Genomic DNA, 22,793 nt, shown 5'->3' on the forward strand with positions numbered 1-22,793 from the left:
GCCACACCACATGACTTAATTTCATCCAGTTAAATCCGGTCTGACCACACCATTACTGGAGCAGCTCAGACTCAAGTGTAGAAGCTGGTCTGACATCCACATTTTTGCCATTTAGCTGAATCACTGCTCTGTTTGCGATGGGTCATGTGACACTGTCTGTGCAGAGGTGAAGATGTTTTGTGTCCACCTCGTCTACAGTATGTTGTTGTTGTACATTTTCCTGAATGTTGGGATTTGTTCGACTGCTGTATGTCGCCTTTACTGGCATCTTTGCAACAAAAACAGAAATTGCCAGTCAGGCGAGTCGGGCAGAGATGAACGGATTCATCACACTGACGCAACGCAGTCTTCTGACTGTCTTGTTCATGGGATGGAGTAAAGTTGATCGGGTTCAGCACAACCTTTCAGTGTATTTTAAAGGTTGACGGTTCAGAATTTTTAATGTTGAGTTGATTTCCCTAACAAGGAGGCTCAGTTCCTCTGATTGGTTTAAATGTCTCGATTCTCCAGTGCATTTTGGCCTCGAGGGAGTTCATGGTGAATTAGTGATAAATGCTAGCATTGGTGTTGCCTGCCTTCTTCTGATGGGTCACCACAGAACAAGAGTACCTCTGTCTTTTATAAGCAGACTCTTTATGCTGATTTTTTTTTTTTTTTGCTTAAACATTTAATTCATTCAGTCAGATGGTGTAATATCCTGACTGCCGAGAAAAGCAATGCAAAGGTCAGTTTTCAGCTGATTCCCGCAGCAGTTTTGTTGGTAGCAAAATCCAATTTGCTGCAAAAAAATGTAATGGATGGTGTGTTGCTACAGGTACAGGTGAGAGGATGAAACATGAACCAGGAAGTGAGCTTTGAGGGCTTCACACATGCCAAAACAAACTGCAGACAGTAGAATTAGTCAAATGGATTTAAATGAGTTGTGGCCAAATTAAATCCTGGATCAGCTTTTTTTTAACCAGGCAGTTTTCATTTGGACCTAAAGCTGAGACCCGAAAGCAGTCTGTCCCCGGCTCTGTAAGATCCAACCCAACTTAACGTGGGAGATGCTGCCAAATATGGGCGCCAACCTCAACCCGAAGTCAAAGCTAGACTGTATTTTTGCTTTATTTAATAAATTGCTGAGCGCTGGCTTTCCCTCCTGCCTCGACTTACAGCGCATGACACACATGAACTATTGTCAGAGTCAGAGAGAGAAACATCACAGCAAATTACATTTTAAAATAACCAAATTGAAAGCCAACCCCACAGGACAGTTTGTCTGGCCCTGTCATGTTCAAGTAGCAGTAATAATATGCTGTATGTGGCAGCGACAGTGTGAATGAAAATACCCAGAATTCATTCTTTTTAGCACCAAACTAGTCTGGCAGCACAGTGCAGCTGCTTCTTGCTGTGTGGATGCTGAGCACACAGGCTTCCAGTTTGTTGATGTTTGTATGGCTTTACCGTAATGCCTGCTGAATGAATGAGTGCGTGTGGTGTTTCCTTTATGTGGGACTGAAGCCACAGCAGCGTGTAATGGAGCTCCTGTAAGCTGTGCAGAAGAAGACATGGCACATGAAGCACAGATCTCTTTATTCTTGAGGGCATCCTTGATAACTTTGCTAAGAAATTATGGATTTCTGTGGCCAGTATTGGAACATTTTGTCATCAGGTAGCCTTACGCATTCAGCGTTTTGCCTTTGGTATCATTTTAAAGCATAGCACAGTATTTTTGTGAGGATATTTGGGTGAGCATGTGCAGGAACCTCGATCAACACTTGCAAATGAAGCTCTGTCTGTTTGTGACTTTTAGCTGGTTTACAAAGCGTTTGGTCTGTGAAGAGCCGTATCAGCGTCGGACAGGAGGTGTGAATTTTTTACGTTGTAACTGTGATTGTGGCAACACTTTGCATTTACCCCATGTATTAAGCATTTAAAAGCCGGATATAAACATGGTTTATAACCCACTTTAATGTAGTTTTAAGCAGACATAAGCACTTTTGTTGTACTTTTAAATTATTTGGAAACAGTCGTGGCTCTTTCTGTGGGTGGCTGGTGTATAAACAAATGACATTATACTAAAATACTGAAGTTTTAATAATATAAAATACATGTTCATAGAAGTTAAATTTGTCGAGAAATAGAGTACATTAATTAACACCTCATAACAACCATATATCTGAGCACATGGGGGGATTGAAGTAAGGTGTTGCCATGATTTCCTTGTTTTGTTTTTTTTTACATGAAAGCCTCCACCCTGTGCACGTTTCTCTCTTCGCGGCTCTAAATGAACTTGTGAAAATGAAAGACTCTGAAGTGTGTGATGTTTCCGAGCTGCTTGGCATTCCTGCAGCGGTCTCTACTACAGAAGAGGGGAGGGGGGTGGAGTCGCTGTTTCAAAATTAGCATGGACGCCTCACTTGTCTCCCACATTTGTCCCTGCTCTGAGAATCCTGTCCTCATTGTTGCGGCCATGAAGAGGCAGACCCCCACCTCCCGTCATCAGACACCCAGGGGGCTGTTTGTAGCCAGGTTTTACGAGGTGTTAGGACCTGGCGAAGGTCATGAACCTGAAAGGAGTGCTGACACGTGAAGGGGTAAAACAGGAACTACTACTGCTGTGTCTGAATGGGTGTGTATGGCGTTCATGCGAGCTCAGCTGATTGGGCACGTCTTAAGTGTCTTTATGTCTTAGCTTTATCTTAAAGGTCCAGTGTGTAGGATTTAGTGGTATCTTGCAGTGACGTTGCAGATTGCAACCATCTGGATACCCCCCGCCTCACCCTCCTCTACGGTGGCTTTTAAAAACCATGACCCATGCCAAAACCCATGCCGGAGCCAGTGTTTGGTTTTTCCATTTGGTTTCTCACTGGACATGAACTTGGACACCTGGATCAAAGTCCATCCAATCACCCCAACCTCCTCCATGTGGACTTTTCTCACTCTTTATGCTCCATCATTTGACGCATTGGGAGTGAGAATGGGTTGTCTATAGAAGTCAGTTGAAAAATGATGCTAAAATGAACCCAGTGCCTTAAAAAATGACGCCAAGGGGTCCTGACCAAGCGTCCGTATGAGATGAGTTGAGAATGAGAACAGGTTGTCCCCTATGGAGGCTCCTAAAAACACAGTAGACACAAAGAGCTCATTCTTAAGCACGACTTTAATGAAAACATAACTGTCAATATTACATTTCTGCCAATAGATCGCCCTGAATCCGACACACTGGCCCTTTAAGATGGTAGTCAAGGTCCAAATGTTTCCAAAGATACTAAATCTGTCAGGCAGAAGTTTGAGGAAATGTGTCTGAAATTATGTCGAACATTTCCATTTGATTGAACATTTAACTCAGTGTAAACATCATACAGCTTCAGTGGAGAGCTGGAGCAAGGTGGTAAACAAGCGAGGCGATGCTGTCAGAGCAGAATTAGATGAGTAGATTTCCAAACTTAGAGGGTTCGTGTGTAATGTTATTGTGCACTGTGTAAGCTATGTAACCGATCTGTAGTGTTTTTGTCTGTTTTCCATGACATTTATTTTGGCATCAGTTTGCTCTGAGCCTGCGATTTTGCTTCTTGAACAGTTTAAGTTTTCACACATCTCAAGCTGCATTAATACCTTCCAAATACTTAGAACAATTCATCGATTTAAGGATAAATCAGAATACACATTAATTAAGCATCAATATGGGTCAATTTTCTGAAACTGAAGCGCAGTGTCAGTTTCCAGTCACCCGAGCTGAGCTGCTTTATCTCGTGTCTGGACTCGATGATAGCGGTACATCCCTGCTGTGGAGGCTCAGCTGTGCACAGTTGCTCAGGGTGTGGACTGTTTGCATCAGGGATGTGCCCAGTTAGTGGTTTGTGAAAAAGCTCCTGCAGCCAAATGCCTTGAGTCAGTAATGAAGACAGTGGGTTTACTTTTAAAACACTTTCTGATCGGGATGGGTCATGAGGAAGAAACACATGTCACAAATTTAATGTGATTAGTGTGTACTGCTACTACTAGTACTACTACCACTACTACTACTCCGAGCTAAACTACTGATGGTGTTTGTTGGTTTAATGACCTGCACACTAACCTGCTTAGTGGGCATCATCATTAACCAGGAATAAAGCAGCTGCAGCTTGTTGGCCACATAGCGGTAGCTATGTGTTCTTATTAAAGAGGATATCTGAGAATGAAGTGAACTTAAGATTCGAGGAAATCTAAAAAATCATCTCACATGTAGTGAAGCAAGCCAGACAGGACAGCACAGCAAAACAAAAAAAAACCCATAATAATATTCCTTTTGTGCTCTTGAGTTTATGCGTTCACTGCAAACCAGTCGTTCCTGCCATGATGAGATGTTTTGGTGTGAACAGCAAATTAGGGGTGTGAGGATTCTCCAGATCCGTGATTCCAGTCGACTTCCGATTAGGAAAGTTTTTTTCATCACTAAGCCGTCGTTAAACTGTCGAGTCTCGATTTGCAGATTGCTGGCAGGTAGTGTGGTTGGCATCTAAACATGAAAAATTCTAAATTTGACGTCTGGAAAACATTTCCTATCAACTTTGACTGAGTTTGAGCACCAAGTAACATTGATGTAAACACAGAATCCGCCTTCCCTCGTCTTGCCAGATTCATCAGGCAGGACGAGGCCGCGTCGTGGAGCAGCCTCAGCTCCGAGCTGGGCTAGCTTAGCTCTCATCCAGGCTCTCCTCCTGGAGCGATTGCACCACCTGCGACTGGTTAGACGATGCAAAGCTCAGTGATCATCCCAGGATCCTCAGGGCTCAACTTAATCCAACCTGTGTATTTTGTCTGTATATGTAACTACATTTTAGACAAACTGTCTTGCTCAACGTTGCTGCAACTAGAGAGTTATTGTGTTCAGCTCTCACTTCGTAACTGGATATCTTTCCTTTGGTGTTCAGTTTCACTCCTGCTTTCCCGTTTGTACTCTTCACTGTTGGCTTTTACTCTCAGAGCAAGACTTTTATTGTGAAGAAGCTAAAGGAAATGTACTTTTCACAGGTAAACAATCATGTTTACCTCCCTGTGCTGTCCTTTGCTTGGTGCTAGCACGGCTTGAGGGACTCCAGATGCTAACAGCTGCCCATCCATATCACAAAAACAGCAATCTGAGGCATTAAGACACATTTTACAAATTCATATCCAGAGAAATTGACTGTTTTTCTGTCAGTTTTGTGTGGTAGTTAAAACCTTCAGACATCAGACAGTGCTGCCATGATGTTTTCGCTCCCAACAGAACAGGAAGCAGCTGTTTAGTCAAAACTCACAGCAACACACTGGAGCTGCGGTGTGTTTGAAACAAGCTGCAGAAAAGCATCCCAGAATAGTTGTTTGGATTCATCCAGGGATCTGGATGCAAAACCAACAGCTGATGTCCGGTGAGATCTGATGTCGGGCTGGGTTTGTGGAGTCCAGGCCGCTCTCTTGTTACACGACCTGGACGTAACGTTTGTTTCTGTGTGGATGGTCACCGCGGCTCAGCAAGCGCAGGGAGACGCCTCTCAGCCCTGTGCTGTCTGAGCGTTGACACCGCAGGAGGTGATGTCACCACACTGACCATGTGAGAGTCTGTGACGCGTGTGTTTGTGTGTGTGACAGCCGGGCTGCCGGCGTACGCTCTGACGGCCGTTTCCTCCATATTTGGTTCTTGCAGACAGGCTTCCCTCCTCTGTCGTCACTGCTCTGTGGGCAGGTACAGCCACCAGACTGCCAGCGGCTTGTTGACAAAACTATTAACTGATTAAGTTTGTGCTGATTAAATGTTAGTTTTGGGTGTGAGACACTTACCTCATCCAATTTCTGTTTCCATGTGCATCTCAAATGAGCATTCTTGTCATTTTAAGTCATTCGGTGAGAAATATAAATGAGTCTTGAAATTGAAATGTGTGTTAGCACAAGGGTTAGCGCTTGCTTCTGTGTCCTGTGAGGAAGACACTACTGCTGCTTCCCCCCCCATAACTTTCCACAGTGAGTGGGAAATCCCAGAATGCAACACTCACCCCAAATATGTAAATCTTTCAAATACAGTATGACCTCAGAATGATGGTACAATACATGTGGGAGCAGCAAAAAAAACCCTACCGTAGCCAATAAAAAGTCCCAGCATCTGGCTGTGGACTGGGCCTGTTTCCCAACACTGCCGCTGTGTTTATCTAACACTGCAGAGGCGACGTGGCACAAGGTTTATTTATAGGACTCGCCAGCGATACCCTGTGGGCTTCGGAGCAGGTATTGTCACTGATGTGTGCCGCTGCACCCGTGGGAATTTGTCTTTGGACTGCACCTGAGGTGTGTACTCTGGTGGGGGGGAAAAAGAGAGTTGGGACTGTGTCTGTTGAGGGCGGTGACATTGGAGATAACAGTAGACGGAAAGAAAGAGGACATCTGATGTCCTCCTGTCTTAATCTAAATTAGAAGGAAGCAGTAAAGCTTTCTGAAAGTGCAAAATGATCACGTCGCGGAGCCTTCGCAGCTGAAGGGCTTGAACGCAGAGACAGGGAGAGGTAATGGTTAACGTGGAGTGGCGGGGGTTGGCTGTGGCTAATGTTAATGGTAGCCTCTGGCAGTCGGGCGTGCACAGCAGGCTGCAACAACTGGCTGTGAGTGCTGTGAAGAAAGACGTAGGGAATAAACACAGGAGACAGTGAAATGAGATGAGCTGTGAGCAGAGGGAGGAACTGACAGCGAGGAGAGAGTGATGATGGACTGAGGAGTAAGAGGAGTCGCTGCACACCAACAGCCACAGCATGAAAGTCGCTGGCGATGAACCCACAGTGATGCGTTTCCAGACTCTTTTATAGCATCTGTCAGCTCATTGTTTCGGTTTTTAAGGCAGTGCCATAATCATGGAGTTAATCATTTAAGTTTACAATGATTGTCTTTATGGATGTTTTAACATAAAATAGCTAAATACTTGTGCGTTTAGCAATGAGAATGAAAATGGGTTCAGCTTTGGTTAGCATAATGAAAACTGTTAGCCTAGCTTCATCAAACGTGGCCTCTAAAAACAAAGTGGGTATAAACATAAAAATGTGACATCATGGTTTAATCAGATTAAATGTAATCAGATTCTTATGTTGCTAGTTAGCCTTTTTGCTAATTAAAAAAACACTGTAAAAAAACAGTTTTTGAGCTGTTGCAGGGTATTTTTCCTGAATGTTGTAGGCTAGCAGTTTCCCCTTCCTTCCAGTCTTTTGGCTAAGCTAAGCTAAACACATCCTGCACTTTGCTCTCCACTGAATACACAGAGGAAATTAATGAAATCTTCTCTTCAGACTTGAGAACACAAAGAAGTAGATTTCCTGAAATGTGTTTAGAAAATGCTGCTTTAATGAGTTTAGTATCATCATTGCTTCTTTGGTGAAGCAAATACAACCGACAGTCACATATGAATCACTTCAAAACATCGCGCAGACCAGAAATAAAATCATATAATTTGATTATGATCAAGTGAAGCACACAAACACATGTTCAGTGTTTGACCGCCTTAAATCGTTCGGATTGGGTTGACATTAAAGTTGCTGGACTGAGCGGGCGCCGGGTGCGTTGGCGCTGTTTGTGGCTGATGTGTGTCTTTGTGCGTCAGGTCGTGTTTCAGGTCCAACTGATCCAGCTTCCTCCTGCTCTTTGTTTTGTTTATTCAGAACTGCACTGATACAGTTACAGGTCAAACAGGGCGGTCAGATTTGCTGGTGATTGGTACACTTCAGTAGGTGTGCGGGCAGGTTATGTGTGTTTTTCTCTGGAAGCCGCATTGAAACGGTTTCATTTAGTGCCGAGAAAACGAGAATCGTGTCCTGTCTCAGATTTGATGTTTTGGCTTTCTCTCGTCGTTCTTGCGGGCTGGGGGAAACTGTTTATGATGAAAATATTTTGCCTTCCTCTCCTGACAGTCGGATGGGTGGATGTTATGTGGTCAGACAACAGTTTCACCTCATTGTCTTGACTTGAACAGTTTCAAACATAGATAAACTGTTTCCAAAGAAGCACGTTGTCCTGTCAGGTGGATTCATGCGTTCCCCGTCCTTGATTCTCACTCAGTTTGTTCTCATTTGCTGATGCACCTTGAGGATAAATTAGGAGCACTTGGCTTGATGAAACTGATCTCCCTTCCAATGCAAATACAGCGAAATCATCAGTCGTTCCCTCCTCCTCCTCCTCCTCCTCCTCCTCCTCCACTCTGCTCCACATGTTTCAGTGATATGTAACACAGACGCACACACACCTGACCTGACCTTGAGTTTTAGCGAATGAAACGCTCTTATCAGCGCTCTTGTACAGTTGACCACATGACGCCTAGATAACACCCAGCCCTCTCTCCTACCCATCCACTCACACTGATCTGAAGGTGCTTTCATGCTTTTTGCACCATTTTTAGAAATTCAGCGAATGAGAGTTTTTTTTTTTAGTGCCTTTCAAGCTTTGACCAATTAGCTTCGGAACTGATTAATAAGCCACAGTTTGGTTGATTTACTTTGTAGCTTACTGATGTGTGATTGTGATATTTGAATTTTAGGGTCAAATTCTGCGATTAAAATGCTTCTTTGTGTGGTGTTATGCTAGGATTGGACCCCTGCTTGTGGTTAGCTAACTGGTAATAGCTGTTTTTCAGGCTTCTGATTGGCCAGCATGGCTTAAGGTTTAGTATGCCACCTGTTGGTTTGACATGCTCCTGGATGATAAAAAAAAAAAACAATGCTTGTGTGAATGATGGAGCGAAAGCCCTGTTTTAAGAAACGCCCATGCACAGTACATGTGGACTCGGCATGAATGCACCGCTAACTGTGTGACTGCCTGAGGAGCAGCAGGCGTCACGGCCTCCAACAGACTCTGCTCTGACATTAAACTATCTTCTGATATCATCTGATATGCGCTGAGCCGCCCTGTGACTGATGCTTACATGCTCTTATTGGGGGAATCGTAACATACGACTCAGCCGATCAGCAGCAGCGCTCAACAAACCTGCTGTTTGTCTTTGAACAACCACTGTTTGTGCCCTCGCTGAAGGACTTCATGATTCCATTACGTGTCTGATCTTTTCAGGAAGGAGAAACCAGTCGTGTTTGATGCAGGGCCGGTGGCTCTCAGCTAGTTTCTCAGAAGTGATTTCAAAGGATCTGATGCAAACTTGACCGCATGGCCCTACCAAAGACATTTGCTTTGCTGCAATTACAAACTGTGTAAAATGTCGCTGCCATCTCCTCAGGTGTGGTGTTCACACACTTTACCTCCAGGTGAAGGCAGCCGATTGTCATGTTCGTCTTTGAGCACCAAACAAAAAACAGCCATGCTAGCGGCTCTGTTAGCCTGTACATAGCCGTAGTGGTACTTGGAACCAAATGGTGATGCTAACATGCTCACAATGCTAACATGCTGATGTAATGCTTATCACGTTTAGTCTGCTAGCATGCTAACATTTGCTGATTAGCACAAAAACACATCTGACAATGATGGAAACTTCATTAGCTTTGCAGGTATTCGGAGTGACGTTGTTGCTAGAAGAGAAGTAGAGAATCAACAAAGTTATTGCAGATATCACAATGAAAATGTGTGCAAGTTGACTTTCGGTGAATGTAATTTCAGGTCAGAGATTTGGTGTCTTTACTTACTTTACTAAATGCTATAGAGTGAGTATTATCCTCCCAGTGGTGTGTTGTAGAGCCTGTGTGAGTCCTGTGTCACCATGACGAGGCAGAAAGCCTCCTGAGTAAGCTTTTCAGCAGTTGTCCCACTTCCTGTGACAGGTATTCATAATCTGTTTCAGAGGAAATCAATCCAGTGAACACTGGGGCATTTCAATGCCTCGCTGGAAAGATCTGGTCGCGCTGTAAATCTGACACCCAGCGTGTGTGTGTGTGTGTGTGTGTGTTAAACATGCTCTGTCATGCACTGTAAGCACCAGTGTGATTTTCATCTTTGAAATGTTCACGCTGCCGCTGCTGACACTTTTTTGCTCAAACTAAGCAGATAAAAGCGGATAAACACTTGAGGAATTCACGCTGATTCCTTCACTTAATTTAGCACAGAGTTGTGCAAAGTGACCCTGGCCAAGGTTTCTACGTCAGGCTGCTGAGAGGCGACCGGGAGTTTCTGGTCTATAAAATGTGTGATAAATGTGGCTGAATGCTCCGGCTAACGTTGGAAACTCCTTGTAAAGAGAGAATCTAAAGAGGAAGCTGAAGAATATTTGTGATTTATAGGATATTTAGCTCCACTAAGGAGGTTATGTTGTCTGCTTTTTGGCACAGTGGAATGAATCAATGTGTCCTCACCAAATATTTGGCTCTAGGCTCCTTTACGTGGTGAGCTAACTGCTAACAAGCTAGCCAGACAGGACATGCGGGACGAAAAGGAATAGAAAAATGAGTGAGTCAGCCATTCTTCTTCACTGGAGCAGTTTACACTACGAAAGAGTAAGTTAAATCAAAGAGGGTGGTCCAATGGTGTCAGTCAAGACAGCTTCCTATTGGTCAAAGATTGACTTTCCTGTGCAGTTTTCTGTTGGACGACTATTTGGATTAAAAAAAAAAAAAAAGCTGGCATATGTATCCTGTGATTCTCCACCATCGTGTGTATTTTGATGCACATCTGCAGATTAAAATGACACATTTAGCGGTTACCTCACAGTGTTATGGTTTGTCTTCATCTAGCTGGTGAAACAGTCACATGAACAGCGGGCGTTTGTAATCGTCCAGCCAGGAGGAAGACCTCTTAACCCTGGTTGTGGTCGGAGGTCGAGGTCAGCTAATGCTCAGAGGTTATTGCTCATAAGATCCCGGGAGACAAAATCCTCATTCTGGGTTGAACTAGACTGAGAAACACAGCATCTTTGGTGTCTCAGTTTGAGAAATCCTTCTGTTCCCATCCATCATCAGTGTTTTTCTGGGGGGCTGAATATTGGGTCCATGCTGTTGAAGCAGTGCTACGTGCAGCATTTAGTGTGAGTTTAAACCACTGGACACAGCACAAGGTGATAAGAAGCTTTTATTTAACAGTAAAATGTCGGTGGGTTAAGAAGTTGAGCTGCCAGTTTTACAAAGCAAACATTTTAGTGTTGAATTAGTTCACACGGCCTCCTTCTACAAACGCTGATTCACCAAATTAAAAGAGCAGAGGACCAGGAACTGAGACAGCTGCACCTGTGGAAGGTAATGGGACAAGATGCGCAAAAGAGAGAGAATCTGCTGATAGCTGCTCTTAATGAACAAGTACACATTCAAAGCAGGAGTGTTGCTGTCTGTCTTTGCTTGTCACACTGTTGTTTGAATTCGTTTGGCAGTGTCAGAATCTGTCAGCTCTGTTAGCTTCCTCTAAACTCGTGTTGAAAATCCCTGGAGAAGTCGACTGTGACACAGTCGAGCAAACAAAACGAAGCAAAGGTCAAAGCTGCAGCGTCAGGAAGCTGGAGGTAAATCTCTGCTAAACCATTTCTCAACAGCATGACTGAAAACTAAACACGCTGTTCAAAGTGCAGAGGCCATGTAAAGTGATGTGAGCAGATGACATAAGTCACATCTCTGAGATACCTAAGGACACATATAGACATGAGAGGCTCACGATTCAGCTTTGCAGCGTTCAGCATCAATTTAAAACCTGCTCTAAATTTAATGGGGAACTCCTTTGATTTTAAGTCTGTTTGCAGTTCTTGGGGAGTTGTATGTAAAGCCCTTTGTGGCTTCAGAGGGAGCTGTGGGAAAGCTGATTAATTGCCTCATGTGATGTCACTCGAGTCAGCGTTAGTTGGTCTGATCTGAAGGACTACAAGTTTGTAAATGGAAAACCATTTGAGGAGTCAGAAAGAAGAGAGCATCTCAGCTTGAGGCTAACAGCTGGAGGCTATGTTAGCTGCTGCTAGGCTAACACACCTAAATCTCTCACCTCTCAGCTGCCAAGTTGCATTGTGGGTAGTGTAGGCAGGTTTAACAAGGAGGGAGGGTGTGTGGGATAAAAAACACTGGATCTACTGCATTAATTTTGATACTTTGAGGGGAGTGTGACACTAAATTGGTGGAGTTTTCTTTAAAGATTCATTCCTGAAGCTGAAGTCTGGACCTGCTGTGCTCCTGTCGATGCCGGTGTTTGTACATGTGTGTGTGTGTGGCTGAAGAGCCAGCGCTGAAAAGTTTGGCCAAACTTTACCAGAGACGGTAGATGTGAATGTAATGACAGTGTTTTGTCTCTTCTAAGTTGTGACTGTTTTACTCTTTGTGCATGGAGAACGTCTCTGTCAAGCAAACCCTGACTGCTGCCATGTCGAGCCTTATTTTCCTCCTTACGGTGCTTCTTTCCGCCTCTCTGTGTGGTTGTGCAGTCATGCTCTCTGCGAACGTGACCTCCAGTTGGTCACAGTTTTTACCCATAGGATTGTATGACTGTACCTAAGAAAACACACAGTGTAGATGGAGCTTTCGCACTAATCTCCCTCATTGGACTTCTCAGCGGCTCTGAATAATGAAGGCAGTGATTTATTTATTTCTGTGGGACCAGAAAAAGTTTCTGAACTTTCAATCCCAGCACACCTCTGGCTTGATTTAGCAGTGTGATGTGAGTTGATATTACGCTGGTTTGGCTGCCTTCAGAGATTCAAAGTAGTTGTCAAATCCAGTCAAGAAATTAGGGTTCTTGGTCAGTTTCTGTCGAGCCGTTGCAGCGTCTTTCCTCGGCCTGAACTGTTGTTATTCATGATTTTCTTTCTCAGTTTCTAGTCTCAGGAATGTGAAGAATTGCTGCGCCTCAACATAAGCTGATGAAGAAACTCTGACATGTGAACACGTTGCACCAGATATAGAAAAACACACAATAAAGACACGTTGCTGGTAGAAGGAGGAGCTCAGCAGCCGGCAGTGTGTCCCTGAACTGCTGCACAAGCATAATATTCATTTAAGTAGATGTGTGTTGTCCGAGCAGCAGTCCAAAACACAAAGAAATTAGATTTACAGTGATGTAAAACAGAGAAAAGCTGCAAATCTTCATGTTTGAGAGCCTGGAAAATGACAATACTGTGAGTGTTTGCTTGATAGATGACCTGAAAACTGCTGCAGATAAATTTCAGTCTCTGTCTTCATCGATTAGTCGAATAATCAGTAATTGTTAATCAGTAACAATTTTAGACCATTGAATAATTGTTTTTTAAATATTACCTGGTTCCAGCCGCACAAATGTCAGGATATGTTGCTTTTTCTTGTCTTAAATGATATTAAACTCTTCAGGTTTTGGGCTGTTGGTCAGACAGACGAAGACATCTGAAGACGTCACCTGAGACTGTGAGACATTATAACAACGTTCTGACCTTTTATTGACAAAAAGATAAATTAAAACAAGAAAATAACCATTAGATTTAATAATGGAAACACCGATTTGAGTCTAATTGTAGTAATGGAGTAATTGTTTCAGCTGCAGTTGGTTGAATTTTGGCCTTCTGGTTGCAGCTTTTCTCAGTCTAAATCCTGATAATTTAAATATGAGTAGAAGTTGGTTTCTAAGAGATTCATATTGTCTATCACTGGATCCATTTGGTCGGTTTTCCAGCTGTAGGCGTTCCTGGTTTGCTGCTCGTATTTCACACTCATGAATACATTCATGTAATGAAACCCTGGCGCTGGGCTGTTGTTAGTGATGCAGTCCACCAAAGGATTTAATTCCCCTCTGTCTTTCTCTTTCTGGCCTCGTCCCTCGGCGTGGCCGTCCTTAAGGAGCTTACTGAGATTTGTTTTTGGCGTAAACGGCTCGGCGAAGTTCCCGTGAGCCGCTTAGACTTCCTCGTAGTCAGACTGTGGTGACGCTTCAGCCAGAGAGGGCAAGAGGCAAGATCTCTGACTTCAGATCTGGTCTGTGACGATTCATGAGTGGGAACACAGAGGCAGGTCAATTAACCAAATGTGTGAATCACTCGATAATGGGTGATCCGTAGGCTAACCTTTGAAAACACAGCGTTATGTTCAGGGCTCATGTGGAGCTGAATGAGTTACAAATGCAGCCAAACTGTATGACTGAATCTAAATGTCCATTTCATGAGTTCTGTGAAAGGGTTGTGTCCCTAAACGAAGCATTGTTGTTGTAATTATTCCTCGTCCTTGTCTGGTCTGTTGTTGTTATTGATTTGTTTTAGGATCAGCCGCTTTTGTTTCATCAATTTCTCTCTTTTTTTTAATCTTTCGGCTCTCTTGCTCTCATTGTTGTACTAATGTTTTATTTGGCCAAGGGAGATTAGCAAACGCTATGCTGAAAGCTAATGGGGATCCACTAAAATAAACAGTAGGCCAATCATACATAAACATAGGAATGCTGGAAGCAGACAGGCGAAGTCATTTCAGCTTATTGGATCATTTTTGCACTGAGATGATTAGTCGAATAATCAATTAGTCAATTCAGAGAGTTAAAAGCTGCAATTTTGCTAATAGTTTCCTCGTTTGTTATATTTAAAGGAAACATGAGAAACATTTGCTGTTTCCAGCTTCTGTGATGCTTTACTTGCTTTTATATGACTGTTAAATGAATTTAATTGAAATGTCACTTTGGGCTTTAGACTAAATAATCCTAAAGCTAAATCAGGCAATTCCGAGTTTTCGTAGTAATGAGCTTTGTGAAGATCGCTGGCTCCTCTAAACGCGTATGGGTGGAGTTGAGGCAGGCCGAGTGAAGTGTGGTTGCTGAAACCAAGCAGCTAACTGTCACTCAAAGTGGCCGTAGCCCATAGTTAGGCCCAACTTTGAGTCGTAATATAACTTAAACAAGTGATTTTTATAAAAATGTGTCCCTCATACAGTTGTCGTGAGCGGCAAAATTAGCTGTAAAGGTGTTTATTTTTGCTATAAGGTTGGACAGCTTAAGGTGGAGGTCTATGGGGATTGACTCGTCATTTGAGGAAGTGCAGTTTTGGCTCTTCACGTTGGCTTTATCTTCAGCCCTGGAGGCTGCTGCTTGGACAGGACAGGAAAAAGGTGATGTGTTGCTGTTGCTGTTTTAGTTCATTTCATCTGAAATGATGCTGCATAAGACGCAAAGAGAGCGGGCAAAAGCTAAATACAGGCTGATCACTTGTTCAGAGCCTGCTTGCCACAGGTAGATAAGACAAGTACTGGAAACATCAGTGAAAACTAATTAACCTGAGACAAGCGAGTCAGTACACATGGGCCAAAGGGAGCCAGAGAAACAGAAAAAAAAAACCTCGTCTGTGTTCGATCTCGTGCCTCTTTTGTCTGTTAAGCTGTTTTTTATCACAATCATTTTTTTATTTGACAAAATCCCAACTAACGTCAGATGTGAATCTGTTGTTTCCCTGCTTCCCTCTCCATTCACTGTCATTAATGTCGACCATCTTAATGTGCTCCCACAGAGTCTACCGGCCCCGCCAAGGTGGTGCGAGCAGGGAACCCCCCCAAAGCCAGACGTGGAGGAAAGGTAATATTCTGTCTGTCTGTATGACAAAATACGCATTTACAGTCACAATACTGACATTACACTGTCTGTCTGTATATATAATGTGTGTGAAATCTGTTCATTTCGGTCTGTAGGTTGTAAAATAACATTCAGTTTCTGTCCTTTATTGCACTGTTTTGATAACGATAGACGCTCTAACCGGAGCATGTTGTTTTAATGCTCTAAATGCGAACATAATGTGATTATAAATGCAGAAAACAACCTTTTAGTTCATGTAATCACATGCAAGAAGTTAAACACGGTGTCTTTATTAGGTCAGAGCTTCTTCAGAGCTCAGTGAAGGTATGTGTGGTTGGGGTGCTGGTATTTATTTGACATGCCTCAAGCTGTGTAGCAACCTCCATTCACACTTCCTGGAATGCAAATGTGAGTTCCTGGTGAGCCAATGGCGGGCCAGATAAAGCAGAGAGGCTCTTCCCCAAAGCGTTTCATTCACAACGTCCCAGCTTTTAATAGCAGACACGCCGCTGTTGTACTCCAGAGTCATTAACCGTACCTTGACTACAACTTTTACGACGCCTTTGTGTAAACCGCAGAAACAAAAGACAGAAATGGGCAAAATCGCAGGAAACATATGCTTAAAGATAATAAAAGAGGAGGCGAGTGCAGGAGCGGGTCGGTTTATTGCACAGGACTTCACAGCGGAGGCATGAGGTCGATATGTCAGGACCAGAGGCCTCATGAAAGTGGTTCTGCCTGTGCAAACGTGCTCAGCTGTTTGTTTGCATATGCAGAGAAAAATGTGGTGAAATAAAAAGTTTTAGCTGACATTTACCTGCCATTCGCTTTGTTGTTTAATATGCGGTGCAAACAGCAGAGAAATGTGCAAAAGCAGTGAGAATTTGAACGTGCCGCAGTGCCAGCAGCCTCTCCTCAGACGATAATCCCGTGTTTACACTCTTTTTGTTCTGTGGTAGCAGTACGCAATAACGCTGTAAAATCCTCACTTTTGATCCTGTGACATGCACATTGAAGGTGTGTGATACTCCACTGATAACCTGCTGAGACAGTTTCCAGATACCTGTGACACTCTGACTGTTTTTTTGTTTTGTTTTGTTTTAATCTGTTGCTCAGGTCGGAGATTTTGGCGACGCCAACAGCTGGCCGACTCCAGGAGAGATCGCGACTAAAGACATGCAGGTAGGTGCTGATGTTTGTTGAGTGGCAGGCAGGTAGATGTGCAGAGGACACGCTGATGAGACGTCATCCAAAACGCTGTTAGCGATTCGGAAAGCTGAGCGATTGCATAGCTGCTGCAGTGGAACGTGATCCCCATACATGTGCCTGTGCATACATGTTCAGCAGGCTGCAGTGAAAGTGAGGAAATCGTCCATATAATGACATTTTATTCCACGTGTGCGCCGCTATCAGACTTGTTTTTTAGTCTTTCTGTCAGCTGGTCAGAGCAGAATCTTTGAAGTTTTACAGATTTTTAGCTGCAGAAAGACGAAGCAGTGATGTCATTCTAACCAGAAACCTTCATCTTTTAAGATCAATACTTTTAACCGGAACAGTTGCACTAAGTGGCTACAGAACATCCTTTTCTTGCAGTAAACACGTCCATAAGTGAGAGATGACCACATTGGCACCTTAATGGTGGCTCTGGACCTGGCTGGGATTCATTGTTTTGCTTGTAATCGAGTTAGAGGAGATGTCCTGTGGATTTACTATAAGTGACTTAATCAGTAAAAATTCTCCAAAAGCCACAACGAAACAGACGTCGGAGCGTCTTTATCTTCGGTAATCTTACGAATTTGCCAGCGACAGAAGAGCTGTGGGTGAGCTTTTAGTTATAAGAGTGACTTGAGCAAGATAGTTTTAGATTTGTCTGGATGTGGGTTCAGAAGTGGGTGCGACTGAGCTGAAGAGGACCGTTTGTTTGCATGCACACCTCCCCCGCGTGTGTTGTTCGATCACGGGGGGGATCAGGGAGGGGTTCGATTTTTACCAGCCGACATCCAAACACACAGCTGGTGGGTTATAGTAGCCATCAGAGTAATATAACAATAACGTGCAGCTTTATAGGATGGTTAGCCTGTTGCTCCAAATCACATTTGATTGATATAGAAATACCTGAAAACGTCATATATCTGGCATTTAAGAGATAACTGAACAACTACTATAAGACAGACACATCGGTGTATAGTAAGTGTAGCAGATCTGTCAGGAGGTTGTAGGATCTGAACACCTGAGTTGGAGCTGGGAGTCAAATGTCATACGTTTGATACCTCAGCAGTAATAATGTGACAGTATTGGATGCATGACTCTGTGCTCTCACGCGCACATAAGTTTAAATGAGAGCTGTGCTCACAAAAACTTCCTTATTATTGACAGCAGGTAGAGGCAGAACGGACGGTGCCTTCGTTGTCTCGGTTGTAACGTCAGAACAGACAGATTTAAAAGGCTAATTTAACTCAGGGGACGACACAGGGCGAGAAACAGAGGACGGTGTTTATAAAAAGAGTATCGTAGTAGTTTGAAGTCACAAATTATAATAATCACCAACCAATCAGATCGAGCGGCTCAGCTCGTCCTGCTTCGCTTTGCTGTAGTGGATGTGTTCAGTTTTCTACAATAGGTATTTTAGTGGTTGTGGCTGTAATTACACAGCAGCTAAACATCACGTCCAGACAGTGCAGTCTGCTGCTGCTGGCCCGACTTCGTGTCCTCAGGACTGCCTCTTTCTTTTTTTAAAGGATAGAGTTAGTCCAGGCTCACCGCCATGGCAGGACCTCTCGGAGCGTTTGGAAACAAAACAAAGATGGCTGACCTCAAAGCAGGGATCAGGCAAACGGCTCCAGCTCTGGAATCGAGCTGATGTCACTGTGCAATTTGGAAAAAGACTTCAGAAATGTAGAAATATGTAAAATCTGTGTAATATTAGAAATTAGTTCAGCTGTTGAATGAAACGCACATACACACACACACACACACACACACACACACACACACACACACACACACACACACACACACACACACACACACACACACAATGGCATCCAGTCAAAAAGATGTAGTTGTCATTTTTCTAAAGCCCAAAATGCAACGATTGGAGGCATATAAGGGTAAAAGTGCCGTTATTCATGATAAAGTTGAGTTTTAACATGGAGAATTACAACAATATCTGCATATCACCAAACTGTCCAAAGGTCAAAGAATTAGGAAACGTGTCAGTGGTTAATTAAACATCATAAAAGTTAGATGGAGGAAATCATGAGTTCAACACCAGTCATCAGATACTTGTCATATGTTGCATAATTATAAATGCACTTCTCCAAACTTCACTTTCGACCATTCGGCAGCTCATTGAACCGTTAACCTAGTGCTGAAATAATGAGAATAAAAGCACTAATGAGTCAGAAAAAGCAGCCGTTTGCTGGATCCAGCTTCTCAAATGTAAAGATCTGCAGCTTTTCTGTATTTGATATTGTTAACTGAGTATGTTTGTGTTTAGGACTGCTCTCTGGTAAAGTGTGACGGCCATTTTTCTCCATTTGTTTGACATTTTAGTGACCAAACTGAAAGGTTAATGTGATTAACGGAACAATGACCAGCAGCTATTTTCTAATTGTTTAATCGTTAAAATCATTTTTCAAGCGAGAAAGCAGCAGCAGAAATTATTTTTCCCGTCCTCTCATTTCTGAGGATTTTTGGCCTTTCTTTCTCTCATGGCCTTTTTTCACTTTTAGACAATTTATAGACTGAACAGTTAGTAGATTAATGGAAAAGCGCCGACAAACGATAAACCAGTTAATGGCAGACTGTCTGCTCCCCATGGTGGTCAAGTTTTAGCCCCTCGGTTCAGACGAGGACAAACTTGAACAGAAATAGGGAGAAATCTCTTGCTCCAGTCTCGACCTGCTCAGCTCTATATATCCAGCGCACAGACCCCCTCCCTCAGATCTCCCGTCCCGCCCAGCTGTTCGTCCAGCAGGGATGAGTCTAATTTGTGACGCCTTACAGTAACAGCAGCAGTCAATCACGCCTCAGAGACGTTTGCTATTTCTGATCTCAGGGTGGTACGGTGTCACTGGGAGAGCGACCCCGCTGACCTCTGCTATTTTAGGCAGCCGGGTCTACGTGAACATGGGGGAGGGCGCGTGTCCCCGAGCAGGAAAATGTGGGTCACACCATCGGCGCCAGGAATAACCGGCGGCTCGGGTGGCAGAAATCGTCGTCGGGGTGGGGTGGAGTATTGGGACGGTGGCCAAGGCCTGGGAAGGGATGTCCTTTTAGGGATCCCCTTCATTAAAGCACCCCTGGATGGGCGCTGCTGCTATTCTTAGAGGGCTGGAGTTCACGGGTCCATCACGTAACGTTTAGAGCTGTAAATCGATTCCACAGATTGCACACGCCGGGAAATAGACGGCGAAAAGTGAGGAAGGAGGGTCTCCGGAGTTTGGTGCCGTGTTAAAGTTAAACCTGAGGTTTCATGCCAGGAAACGTCCAGTTGACCAATCGAATTGATCTACAGACAATGGCTTTCAGAAGCGGTTTATCATCCGTCACACTGGCTTCAGGGCGTGTTGATTTTCTTTGTTTAGATCGAATAAGAGCTGCGACAATCACTCACTCTATTGATCAACCATCAATCGTCTTCTCACATTTGATGTTTTTCTGTCGTCCATGATAATGAATGTGATCTCTTCGGGTTTTAGACGGCTGATCGGACTAAACAAGATGCAACATGGGGGGGGGGTGTCTTTTTTGCAATTTTACAGACAAAACAATTAATTGATTTTTCAGATGAATTAATGGAGGATCAATCGATAATGAAAACAGTTGTTCGTTGCCACCCTGGATTAAATGATTCATTAAAAGGGATTAGCAGATTATCTTCTGTTTGATTCATATTTTACAAAACCTCTTTGGAACCAGATGTTCGGGACATGTCATCACATTTTCTGTCTTTACAATCACCATCATCAAACAGGTATTTAGAGGGTTTAAGCAGGCAAAGCCACCTTTCCCCTCTTCCCCTACAGTCCTCGTCACATCCCAGCACAGGGTTGTGTTCAGACCTCTGTATGTGGTGCAGGACACGCAAAATCAAACCATTTGTCTGTTCATCACATCAGTTATCACCCATGTCGTCGTCTGCTGTCTGGAGTGGGCAGGCTGTCCGTGCAGTGTGCAGAGTTCTGGTGTCCGTTGGCAGTTGCGTTCCTGCAGCCACGTTCAGGATCCGCTTGGTTGTGAAAGTGCCTCTAACAGAAGCCTCATCAGTACCTTCCTGTGGTGGAAGACGAATGAATCAGCATCCCTCTGATCGCAGCACTGCTGTCGACATTTTCTCATCCGTTACACCGCATGTCTTCTCTGATTCAGGAAGCACACTCCACCTCTCACACCTGAGCCTTAAACGCTGTCGTCTGCTGTAATGGTTCATGTCTGTCATCTCACACCTCGCCGTCCTCGCTAAAAATAATCGCCTCTTATTCCCATCTGTGCAGAACGCAGAGCAAAGAACTGTACGCCTGTCTTGATGTAATGGCACAGCATTAGCCACTTAGCCATCGAGATGACATGGGATGTACTTTATGAAACCCAGAGGGAGCTCGGCAGACATCAGACGCTTCTGATTATCCTCAGCTTGTGCAGCAGCCACTTGGCGTTTTCAGTGTGCTTGATGGCAAAAGGAAGAAGCGTAATGCCCTCATGCCTTCAAAAGAGCTTCGAAAGAGGCAACGCGTTTCTTCACTCCCCCGTAACAAAAAGTGACCGGATTATAACTGCATGGAAGGACTCACTGATGACTGTAAATTCACTTTAAAGCCTGAAAAAGTGACCAAACGCTGAAGATTTAAGACTCTACTCACATCCATTTCAGCTGTGTAGCAGTAGATTTTTCATACAAGCTTAATCTTTGTACACCAGTGTGTACATGTCCTACATACAGTGTGAATGTGTGTGTGCATGCTTCATGGTCCACCTCATTGTCCTCTCTAAACTGCTCTTCCCTCCCTCTGTTCAGATTGAGGCGGTGACACGGACCGTGTCCTGCCCGCCGACTGTCAGGCAGGTCAGAGACTCATGGAGATTCACTGTAAGTGCAACCTGCAGCCATGAAACCTGCAGCCTGATACCTAAAAACTCAGCACCACACAAAGAAATCCCAAACAATGTCACAGCCAGTTAAAACGTACGAGAGGTGAAACTGAAAGTTGAATTCTCCTCACGTTTTTTTGTGTGAGGAAAGGTAAAACTTTGTCCCTTTACAGCAGTCAACGGGCTGGTTAGCTTAGCTCGCTAGCATTAGCTCTGCTAGTTATCTCCTGCACACTCAGTGCAGTTAAGTCTGGTGTCTGTCAGCATTTCCATATTCTGCTCTTGGCTGAATATGGACCAGTTGATCAAGATTTGGGCTCAATGTTTAAAGCTCCAAAAGGACTGAGTTGCCTCCTCCTTCACCTCCCTTTTAAATTTAAGGTTTCAGAAAACACCTCATGAAGGTTTTGAGAAAATAAAAATTGTTTCCTGATTTCTGCGCGCCTCTTTGAGGAACAGCAGCTCTCTCCTGCTCCTCTGCAGCCTCTGTTAGACACGCACCTCATTATGTAAATATAATTGCAATGTTACACCAGTCTGATAAAATAGGAAATGCTGTGAATGTGCCCGTTTTAAATTGATTTGACATGAGGAGGATCTACTCTGCGGTCAAACTAAGGTATTTTTGTCCCTCACAGTTTGGGGCAAAAGAGGTAAAAACGAAGGAATCCTTGTGTGACCCATTCAAGAATCAAATTTCCTCACATTTCCTCCATTTTTGTCTGATTTTCATTCATGTCATTAAATGAAAGTCCAGCGAAACACATCAAGTACAGCATGTGTGTGTGCACCGTCAGACAGTATAAACATGAGCTGATAAATGATGAAACTGATGAGAAATGTTGTCGTTTTAATCTTCACCACTGATGCAGCCTGTGAGAGAGCAGAAAACAAAGTTCTCCAGCTGCAACCAGACATATGCAAGTATCGCACTGGCTTTGTGGCTCTTTCATAACGGCCCTTTTATTGCCATTGCCGTGACTTTAACATACAGATGGAGGCAGCAGTGTTGTGTATTCCATGTGTGAAAAGGTCTTAACAGTGCTCAAGCTTTGCAGAAACAGAGCTGGGAGTGTGTAGATAAAATGAAATTGTAGGATCCAAAAAGGTTGTTTTTGACCGAATCTGATTGGATCCTCCTTCGTATCTCAGGTGTGAAGGATTACAGAGACTTGGCTCTAACTTGTTACACTGTTTAGTGGTCGTAACCAAAAGTCAGGAGGTCAAGGATCAGCCGCTCTGCAGCCTGAGTACAAATGCCTCCTTTAGTTAGAGTTTTTTTAAAACAACCTCTCCATTAGTCTAAT

At 43.8% G+C, this 22,793-nt stretch overlaps 1 protein-coding gene across 3 annotated transcripts in view; it reads left to right on the forward strand.

Annotated features, from left to right (window-relative positions):
• The window catches only part of larp1 (La ribonucleoprotein 1, translational regulator), a 43,995-nt gene that overhangs the window by 4,730 nt on the left and 16,472 nt on the right, over window positions 1-22,793 (forward strand). For 2 of the 3 annotated variants that reach the window (XM_070982868.1, XM_070982869.1), the window contains exons 2-4: window positions 15,332-15,396; window positions 16,510-16,575; window positions 21,413-21,484. In XM_070982868.1, the coding sequence (XP_070838969.1) occupies window positions 15,332-15,396; window positions 16,510-16,575; window positions 21,413-21,484 (203 nt within the window). The remainder of the gene's footprint in view (window positions 1-15,331; window positions 15,397-16,509; window positions 16,576-21,412; window positions 21,485-22,793) is intronic. The other variant, XM_070982870.1, reaches the window with a different exon arrangement.

The sequence above is a fragment of the Chaetodon trifascialis genome, chromosome 16, assembly GCF_039877785.1.
Source record: "Chaetodon trifascialis isolate fChaTrf1 chromosome 16, fChaTrf1.hap1, whole genome shotgun sequence".
Lineage (NCBI taxonomy): Eukaryota > Metazoa > Chordata > Actinopteri > Chaetodontiformes > Chaetodontidae > Chaetodon > Chaetodon trifascialis.